Genomic DNA, 10700 nt, shown 5'->3' on the forward strand with positions numbered 1-10700 from the left:
AAGAAAATAACCAAGAATGCTGAAGACAAAACTTCAGGAAAACCCTCCCAAACCACACCCTTATCTGCTTAAGCAAACTGTCCTTCAATTTGAAAAGGTTGAAGCTGCCACATCTCCCAACTGGGCCATCATCCCAACATTTAAAATTCTGCCCAGAGAAATCCCAGAAAGTTGGATTCAAAGTTGAAAGCGTTCGTCTACTTGTCACAATGTTCAGCATCAACACTGGTGATGTGTGGAATCTACATATTAAAATTTACATTTGAAGAAAAAAACAAATCCGACCGTAAACATTCCCAAGGCTTCCTGTGCAATCAAAGGCCAGGTAGCCTAAAAAAGGATGGATCAAGTGCCCCTTGGTCCAGGCCACAGAGCCACCAAACCAAAATGGAAACTGTCTTAGAGGACCAACGAGGGTCTTTTGACGTCTCTGGTCCCAAAGGGAGACTGCTGGAAATGATGCCAAGTTCACAGGTGGGGCTCGGAGCCCCGCCCTCCACGGCGGGTGCAGCAGCACCCCGCCCCCCCATCTCCAGCATTTGCTGGAAGCGGGAGTCTACTTTCTCAACCCTAACCCAAAAGTTGGGGTTAGGAGTCTCCCCCCCAACTCCAGCGTTTGCTGGAAGCAAGGAGACTATTTTCTCAACCACGGGGGTCTCTAGCTCAACACTATGTGCAACATCTGCTCTGTCCTCCTAGGCGCCCGCTCTCAGCTCTTGGGAAACCAACTGGGTGCTCCTTGGACTTCACCTGCAAGTAACTGCGCTAACTACCACAAAGTGCTCTCTAGCTAATGGAGAGGTCTCCAAGAGACGTGTAGATATAAACAACAGCACATTCAACCCACAACAACAACAAAAAACACCCCCAAACTAAGCATAGCCCTAGTGCTTCCAACTTCCCACCCACAGTCATGCCTTAGGGCCAAGGCAGGCACACTTCCAAGGGCTCACGGCACTATGGACCGGGGTGGGGGGACACGACGGGAGACGGGCGACAGGGGCACAGAGCTGGCTGAGGGTGTGGGCGCCAGGGCTCCGGGCCAGCCTGGGTCCTGCCACCCCAGTGCTCAGCCACACCTCCACGCTCAGCCTGCTGAACCGCGTTTTACTGTCACCATTCAACTCCCAGAGGGCTGATGCCAGCACAGAAAAATGCCTTTGCCCTGTGGGCTATTACATCACAATTGCTACTGACAAGTATGGTGGGGGAACTGCACAGGGCAGAGAGAGTCATCTGTCTCACAGAGGTTTTGAACTGTCAAAAGGGCAATTCCAGTGTGAGCCAGTCTTGCTGAGGAGCAAGACTGCTGGATTGCTACCTGTACGGGTATCAGCTAACCCCTCTGAGGCTCAGTTTCCTCATCCGAGAGTGGGCTAGTACGCGTTACTCCCAAGTGAACATGTTAACAGGGTGAAAGGAGTTACTACAGATCACACGGGCTTAGGCAGATATCAGCTATCTTTCTATGTTGCTCTAGCAATAGAGGCCATCACTGTCATCAGCCGTGCTGGGTTGGGATACAGCAGTGTGGACAGGGAGTTTTGTGCAAGGTTCAACCCCTGCTCCCCGCCCATCAGCCCTCGGCTCCCGTGCCCTCTCAGAAAAAGACTGCTCAGGTCTGCCCCACTCCCATCCCTACTCTGCACAGACACTACCCACCCGCTACCCCACAGGGGCATCACTCTGCCCCAAACAGCACAAGTTAGTAGAGCTAATAACTACTCTCCTACTCTCTTTCTTGCTATTCAGATTCCAAAAGGGCTCATTAAAATTCCCCTGGTCGCCAAGCCCTGGGTTAGGTCAGATTTTATATCAGAGATAAGTGAGCCAGACTGGCCGAAGCAGCCTACCTGCCTGAACGGGAACGGAACATCAGAGAGGCCTGCCTTTCTTTTCACACCACGACTGAACAAGCCACCAAAGAGCCTGCAGTGTGAGCGGGAGCCAACGCAAACACCCTGCTGGAACACCCAGCCCAGCCCGCCACGTGGAGGGGGCTGGGCTCTGAGACACGCCCCCCATCCACAGCCAGTGTGTCCCCCACCCAAGGAGCAGAAGCCAGCGGATCCTGATCCAGGGCACCCACAAGGATGCTCACCTCGTAGCCAAGCCGGGAGGCCTGCTGTAGGAGGGTCTCGCCCGCGTTCTTATTGACAATAAGTCTCCGCGCTTCCGGTGGCATCGGGCGGGACTGGGTGGTCTCTGGAGGGGAGCTTGACCATGTCAGCTGCGAGGCCTGGGAAGCTGGTAACAATTGCTGCAAACAGTCCAAGGGCTTCTGGTCCTGCTTGGCCGGCGAAAGATCATAGTCGGAACTGGGCTCAGGCCGCTTTCAAAATCTCCGGACGGTCACCTATCACGAAACCAGGCAGCGCACACATTTCAGGCTGTCCTTCCACCACCCGCCTGGTTCGCCTCCTCCCTGAGTTACAAACCTGAGTGGAGGAAAGCACTTTTCCTCCTCTCTGTCTGGGGGAGGCGGGGCGCGAGGAAGGGGTTGCATTTTTACTCGCTGGAAACTTCACCGCCACCCAGGAGACACGTCCCCTAGGAAGGGGCAGGGACGTTTTGGGGGGAGGGGTTCAGGAAAAGGAAAGCTTTGTCCCCAGAAGCAGAGAAGCAGGCAGGCGGGATGTGCCTGCACGGGCCCGGGGGGCGGGGCAGAACCAGGGCCAAGAGGTACCTTGCCATCCGCATTGTCCACCTAGGAGTCCCCTGGCAGCGGCAAGCCCCGCCTGGGCTCCTGAGGGATCAAAGGCTTGGTTTTGCACGGTTGCTTCGCGGATGGTTTCTCGCTGTTGTCGGTGTATTTCTGCGGCAGGGGCGAAGGCTGCCGATCCATTTCTTCGTCCATGCACAGCACATCTGTCAGGGGGAGAAGCAGCGGGCGTTACACAGTTGTAGCCGGTGAGGAGAGAAAAGCCCATTGTTAGCACTGATCGTTGGAGCAGCTTCAGTTTTTTTTTTTTTTTTTTTTTTTTTGCGGTACGCGGGGCTCTCTTTCACTGTTGTGGCCTCTTCCGTTGCGGAGCACAGGCTCCAGACGCGCAGGCTCAGCGGCCATGGCTCACGGGCCCAGCCGCTCCGCGGCATGTGGGATCCTCCCGGACCGGGGCACGAACCCGCGTCCCCTGCATCGGCAGGCGGACTCTCAACCACTGCGCCACCAGGGAAGCCCCTACAGCTTCAGTTTTTAAAGATATACCAATTATGTTTTCAAAGCACTAATATTTTAATTATCCCACATTCAACTGGCAAATAGGCTAACCCACGAAACGCCAAATGGCAAGTCGCTTCAAAGGGCCGCAAGACAGGGCAGAAGCCAGCCCTTCGTGCGCTCCCGTCCCCACCCGTGGGGGGCCTGGGTGCTCGGGACAGGGCGACTGCGGACAGCCTGAGGCTGGAATGAGGGCACTGACAAGCGCCCGGGGTCACCCAAGACTTCCCTTCCTGCCCAGCCGGGCTGGGTGATGAGGAGCAGCCCAGGAAGTCAAGCTCCCACCTCACTGTCCATTCCATAAGGAAGTGTGCAGGCTGAAAGGACCTCAGGAAGAAAACTCCCCGCTCGCCACACGCTACTCTTGTCAACTTGGATGGCCCTCAGGTCCCCTCCAGGGCCGTTTCCCACAGAGGGCGGGTGATCCACCCTCCAGGAGCGCCCCCCGCCCCGTGCGTACCTTGTTCATTGTCACTGCATTTAAGGGACTCCTCCAACCAGCTGCTGTTGCTTTTGGCCTCTGCCCTTTTCCTGCCAGGTTTCTCTTCGGAGATGCTATTGCCCTGGGGGGTGACCGCAGGCTGAACCGCCTGGGTCACTTCCTTCCTGCCCTGCCGGCCAGGTTTGCTCTCTGCTCCCGACGTTCTCTAAGGTGCAGCAAGCGGCGCTGCTTTCTGGGATGGAGCCCTGTTAATTCAATGCACACCTCAGGTTGGTCAGCTCACTATAATGTGGCTCTTCTAAGTGGTTAGAGGAACTGTTTGTCATTTCCCTCTCAGGCCAGTCAGCTAATGGACAAATAACTACAAATTAAAGAAGAAGCCCTCCAGGGCGGGGGGGTGGGCCGAACAAACTGTCTTACACATCACTAACAGGGGTGGGGGAGGGGAGGGGTGTGGTCACTGTGTTGGCTGGAACTTGTCACCAAGTCTCGGGAGGGGGCCTATTTGCCTTTGGCCACCTTTGGGCTCCAGCCCTGGCAACTGGCTTTGGGGGGGTGGGGGGTGGGATGGGGGTGGGGGGTGGGGAGGTGTGAGTGGCTCCCCCCAGGGATCCAGGGTGGGACTGGAACTTTCCACTGCTCCGCTCCAGGACTTCCGTAGGGTGCCCTGCGGGCCCGAAGCCAAACCGAGCTCACCTTTGGAGACCCGTCTCCGCTTGGCTTTCAGCAGAGAGTCCTCCGGGAGCACAGTGGTCTCAGTGTGGTTCCTATTGCCAGACACCTTGCGCTTTCTGTTCAGCCGGAGGGTGGGGCTGCGTGACGCGTCCGGGGCCGCCTGGTCGGCGGGGGACTCTCTGGGGGGCTCCGTGTCCATGTCCTCAGGAAGATCACTGTCTTCTGGGGCTTCGAAGGGGTCAGGTTTGCTTCCATCATAACGCTCCCCTAGGGGAGGGGAGACAACCCGGAAAGGAGGGAACAAAGGTCACCAGGAGCAGGCAGGACCCCCACGCCCAAGGCAATCTGCTACCAACAGACCACCCCCCTTTGGAGACCAGGGGCCTCACACGCCGCAAGCACAAAACCCTCAGAAAGACGTCCCAAAGGAAGGACAGCTGAACACAACCAGCAAAGAAAGCAGAAAATGAGGCGCGTAGCCCACTCACAATCCATCCTTCAAGGGTCAAGGTGAGGCATCTACACCATCCGTCTATAGGCATGTGAGATCACTCCCTAACTGCTTAACTCTCCAAGGTGGCTTACTTTTAAAGGGGGGGTGAGTGACCTCACAGTAAGATCCAACCAATCAGAGCGGAGCTACAAATGACTATGGAAACAGCTGCTAGTAAACAAAAAAGGCTGATGTCATCAACAGACCAAATAGCCCCCAACTGCCATTTACACAGACATAGCACCAATGTTCACTTGGGTCAGCAGGGGCGAGGGTGAAGAAAAAGGGTAGGGAAAGAATGGTGGGAGGCTGGGAAGCTGGGGAGACCAAGGCAAGAGGAGCCTGGCAAAGGGAAAGGAAAGGCTTCCTGGTGCACACACAAGGGTCAAGGGCAATTTCAAAGAACTCAACCAGATTGCTACAAGTCCGTCTGTCCTCTTTCCACACCCGTGGGGGGAAAAGCATTTCACTGCCATCGAGGGGCTGCTCCTATTTCCTGTCTAGGAAGAAGGCCCTCAGTGACACCAGTCACCCACCTGGCACGTCTCCACGCCTTCCTTCCCAGGCAACAAGCATCTAAGGACATTTCAAAGACAAGACTCCAACCCCCTTCATGGGGGGTGGGGGGTGGGGGGGTGGCGGGCAGGGCTGAACTGCTCACACCCCAGCTCCGCCTGTGTTGCTCCTGCCCCCCTGCTCAATCTAGCATCCACTTGGGGCTTTTCCTCCAATCACCCCAGCCTAACATCACTCCTCACTTTTGCTCTAGCCAAAGAAACAGTTCAACTGCTTTGCTAGTCACATTGTTTCTAACACACAAATAATTCCATAATGATCACTGTGCTGTTAAAGAGTTCCCCGTAGATGACCCTGTGTCCATCACCGGCCGGGGGTGGGGGTGAGTGTATGAGTTTGGTATTTCATTAACACCTGAGCTAAGCTCCCACAGCCCGTTTTTCTAGATGAAATCATGGACACACCCCTCACATGCTGCTCGCATTCCTCCTCCTCTCCCTAGACCACTTCAAGTATCACTCCCACTTCTGCCCAGCCGGCTGGTCCCCTGATCAGCCTCTCTTGGGGGGCATTCCCAGCATTTAATGGCAGCCAGTTGTGGGGATGAACCTAACCCTGGCCTGGGCTAGCCTGACCTGTGTTCTCAATGGTGGAACACACTTAGCTTTTCTCCAAGGGTATCCCAAGGTGGGAGAGATCCCCATCTACTCTTGCCAGAATGGTGGAATCACCCCAACCGCGAGGGTCTCCTGTCATGGCAGCGGGAGAAACCCCAAACTCCTGGCCTGTGCTTACAGGTGATGCAGCCCAGGCTACCACAGGCCCGGTGAAGACGGCGTGCTGCAACTCTCACTCCGGCTGCTCTGTGACCCTCTTAAACACTTGCGCAGGAATGGCGCCACTTTACAACTCGGCCCCCTTCACTTGTAAAGTGCGAATGTTATTGCTAGCCTCCCTCCAGGGTGGGCTTCATAATCACGGGCCGGGCTCAGCACAGAGAAAGGCTGGAAAAATCCCTTTAACCAAAAGATGCCAAGACTTTCAGACCAGCCTGAATCTCAGGCCTGAAACGTAGGAAATTTTAAGAGGTGAGCCCTGCTGGTTACACCATTGGACTTCTCTGGTCCAATCAGCCTTCCCTAAAAGCTCCGTGGGAGGGGATCCATGGAGGAATGGAAGGGCTACCTTAAGAACCCCCATGTCCAATTTGAAAGTTTCTTTTTCCAAACTAGGTCCATCCACCCATCCCCCAACCCCGGAGCCTTTTAGGGCAAAGACCTCAATTCCCCTCAGCTAAGGCCCCCCAAGACCTTACGCTAGTGTGACCTTACCCAGGCCAGTAATAACCCTGAAGGACACCCACCCCGACTGCCCAAGATGCCCATGGCCACCAGCTATGGGGTAGAGGCTCCGTGTCACTTGGAGCTTCTCAAAGACTGTTCTAACCACGACCCACAGGAGGATGACCCTTGAGGGCAAAGGAGATGGGGAGATAAATAGATACACGGGGATCCTAACCATCAGGCTTTGCCATCATTGCTACTTTTGGCCCTTCTAAAAGTGGGAAGCCATGTGCCCTTGGTCACCCAGTCTAAGCAAGATGTGAACGTGGTCCCTGCAGCATGGTCCTATGACTCACAGCACATATATCCCAAATTCATTATGGTTGTACCATAGCATCACCTCACAGAAGCATCACCACAGCAACATTTACAAGTCACTGTGGCAGCAAAGCACCCTCACCACTGTTGAGCCATGCCCAGTGAGGCCTAAACAAGGTGAGAGGGTTCTGAGTCGCTGCAAGGCTCCCCAGGATTAAAATCCCCTTCTCTGTAGCTTAACTATAATAGCACCTCCAGTCAGGGCTAACCTTGTTCAAAGTTAAACCCGCTACACAAGGAGTGCAGGGGATCTCTGTTCCAAAGTAGTTTACAAACATGCAGGTGCTCAGCTGGAAGAGAAGTTCCCTGAGCAAAGAAGTTTCATGAAGCCCCTCAACTGAGGCTTCCTCCAGCTCCTGGCCAGGCACTGCCACTGAGCAGGTCCTAGGCCTGTCCCAGCCAAGTGCTTGGCAAGGGAGATGGTTACTCCAAGTTTGAGAAGGAAGGGACCAATGCCTCCTTGCCCCGCCCCATCTTCAAATGCCACTGAGCGTTCCTAGTGATGAACTTCCAAGTCTGAGGAACCTCCAAACTCATTTGGTGAACTTCCAAAATAAAAATTTCACTCAGCCACCCATGTGATCATAAAGAATAAATGAGTATCTCAGCCACTGTGTTTTCAAGTTAATTTCTTTTTTAAACAAGCCCCTAGCAACAAGATGCACCCGCACCAGGACAACCAGGGCCGTGCAAACAGCACCCACCACCTTGGAAGCTCCTGGGCCCTCCATGAGTAGGGGCTGCCTCAGAAGGGGGAAGGCATCTTGAAGGCATCCTGGACCCTCTCTGTGACCCCTGCCCGCCCCAAATCCCCGCCCCAGCTCCCATGTGCTCACAGCTCGGCTCTCGGCCACACCGACACCCATGAGAAGGACCTGAGCCCATATCAGCTCAAGACATGATGGCCCAAGAACAAGAAGGCCCATTCATATCCAGCTGAATGGAATGAACACCTGCTGGGCCTTGGACGTGGAGGCCGCAGTAAGAACAGTGGCCCCTTCAGGTGACCTTTCTTGACCAGCTATTTACAAACCCCACGTCTCTACAAGACAGAGGGTGGGTGGGGAACCCACCTTCGTTGCCCCAACCTTTCAAACGGAGCCCCTCACCTTCCCCAACCCTTCTCCTGACCTCCCATGGTGGCCATTCATGGCTCACTGGGCCACGTCCCGGGTGCTCCAGGAAGAGACCCGTCGGTCGGTCTGAGATTGGAGGCAGGCGGTGGGGGGAGGGGGCTTTCGGAATCATCTGGGGCTCAGACCCTGCTCCCCATCAGCCACACCGAGTTCTCGTCTCCACGCTCAGCAGGAAAGACTGGGAAGGATGCACACAAACGTCTCTGGGAAGAAGGGCGGGTGAGGCCACTGAGACGTGAAGGGCAGCGGCCACCCTGGGTTTGGCCACGTTGCTGGAGAAAAGGGCAAAAAGACTCGAGGCCGGTTACCTGCCCGCTCCCTTCCTCCAGCCTCCCTCACCGTCCACCCACAACAGGCAGATCCCCTCCTCAGAAAAGTGCATCCCCGTGAACTTGGCCGTGCCCACTTTTATCACATCTCTCTGAGAAACTTCCCCAGGAGCTGAGTTATGAGGCCACTCAGGAGGGTAAGGGTTGCGTGTCAGCTGTGAGCACAGGCAAGGAGGCAGGCCTTCTTGCTGCTTCACTCCAGGGTGGCCTGGACCCTCCGTTTTTCATTCCAATCCCGAGGGGGAGGAGCTCGGAATCGTCTACTCCAGGCACATCAAGAGCCCCATCCCTCGGGTAAGGCCGCCACTGACTAGCCCCAGAAATCCCCTTCTACGGGAGCCACGTGGGACACACCGGTCCCGCTGTGGCTTACCCAGAACCCTGGCCACAGGCCTTTCTCTGACCCCAAACATAAGCTGGGGGAGGGCAGTGCTCCAAGCAGCACAGAGAAGCACACGCTGCTGCTGACCACAATTCTCCCGAACTGCATCAGGCACCCACGACCTAAGCGTGCGGGCGAACGCCGACCCTACGACCGGGTCCAAGGGCCTGGGCCTCCCAAACGTGCCCACCACCCCCGACTGTCCCGTCTCAGGAGGATTGCACGCCCACCCTGTCCTCGACGTTCACCGAGGTGCCCTCACTCACCATCACCGGTGAGGTTTCTGGGGTCCGGAGCAGGCTGCAGGCCACAGGCCACAAGCATGCACACTGAAGAAAGCGGGAGAAAGACCTCCACTTGCTGCCAACGCATCTCATTCGCCCAGGAAGTCTCGAGGGCCAAGCCCGAAGTCAACCCCAGTGGGGGAGCAGCTGATGGGACCGCAGAGTGTGACTCGAGGCCAACACGAGCTTTCTCTCCAGTTCGGCCTCCAGAACAGAACACACCCGTCTGGTGGGAAGAACGGCCTCGTTGATCCCATGGCCTGGGAGCGTGGTGTCAGCTCCTCCTGACTGCAAACGAGCCTCCACAGAACACAATGATGCTCATTTCTCTGGGGCCTTCATCAGCCCTCATCGCACTTGAACGAAACCTCTGCCTCTGGAGGGAGAATCCGAGTACTCTCCACTCCCTCCCACAGGAGACTGTCACTCTGGAGGGTCTGGCTCTGGCTGCAAGTGTCATTCAACTGCTACCAAAAACCCGTGTCCGTACCTGCTACAGAACAGAACACATACCTGCTACGCTGGAGGTCCTGCACTGCCATTCCTCTGCTCTACTGTATCAGACTATTACTAACTACAGGACTAGCATTGCTCCGGAAAAAGGAGACGCGTGCCAGGGAACAGCATTTCATAGGTGCTTCACTCCTGGATGCCGCAACGCTCCAAAGGACAACCAGCCTTGCAATCCACAGCTGGGAAGGGTGGCCAGAGCAGCCCGTTCTCCGAACAGCCAGCACCCAGACGCTGGGCCGTCGGAAGCGTACTGCTTCCTCTCACCTCCCTCGGCACTGGGAGCGGAAGCGCCCCGTTCCCACCGACGTGGTACCACACGCGAGCCGCCTGGGTTCACTTACATCTCTCACTGTCGTTCTGGTCGGCAATGGCCTCCTCCGGGGCGACCGACTTTGGCTTTTTGTGCTGACTTCCTTTCAGCCTTTCCCAGTCAGCGGGGCTGAATTTGCGCACCTCGGAGTCTTTGGTCGTGGGGTGGCCACCTTCTCGCTCTTTCATCTCCAACTTTGAGAAGCGCATCACTGCACGCTACAAAGAGAACGGAGATGGAAAAAAGACACACCTTACCACCAAAGCTATTTCACTGCCCTTACCTTAAAGGAAAGTATCTTCAAAGAAAAGTTTGCCCAAAACCAACCACAATTTATGATACAACTGAGATATTTTAAAATTAAACGATAAAAACGTAAGAGTGTCTATGTGTAACCAGTCACACACTCTTTCTTCGTAAAGCCATATGTATGTAGAGATATATGTGGTGTGTATGTAAAGCCATACATACACTGTGGCATACAGACAGACATTCTCTTTCGAAGGTAAATAAAACAAAAACACAACGCAAAGAAAGCGAAACAAAAACACAACAGAAAAGAAAACAAATGCACAGTGAATAAAGATGACCATGGCCCACAAACTTCCCTTTGTATATTTGGAAATGAAATTTAACTCAAAAGGTTTATGGAAGATTCTAGTAATAAAAATTTGAAGAACTGACCTCACAGTAAGCAGCGGGTAGACATAAAATACTGTCCTCTTGTAATCCTTCCATC

General features: G+C 55.0%; 1 protein-coding gene across 1 annotated transcript; it reads right to left on the reverse strand.

Annotated features, from left to right (window-relative positions):
* Window positions 1-4385: 4385 nt before the first annotated feature.
* Window positions 4386-10688, reverse strand: LOC308611209 (BCL-6 corepressor-like; the record flags this gene model as incomplete). The annotated part of the gene is made up of 4 exons (XM_081260086.1): window positions 10646-10688; window positions 9993-10179; window positions 4442-4604; window positions 4386-4398 (listed from the first exon to the last, which is right to left on the reverse strand). The coding sequence occupies exons 2-4, from the start codon at window positions 10168-10170 to the stop codon at window positions 4386-4388; spliced, it is 354 nt and encodes a 117-aa protein (XP_081116212.1). The 5' UTR covers window positions 10171-10179; window positions 10646-10688.
* Window positions 10689-10700: the final 12 nt, after the last annotated feature.

Source organism: Mesoplodon bidens (genome assembly GCF_964165515.1).
Source record: "Mesoplodon bidens genome assembly, contig: HAP1_SCAFFOLD_1083, whole genome shotgun sequence".
Lineage (NCBI taxonomy): Eukaryota > Metazoa > Chordata > Mammalia > Artiodactyla > Ziphiidae > Mesoplodon > Mesoplodon bidens.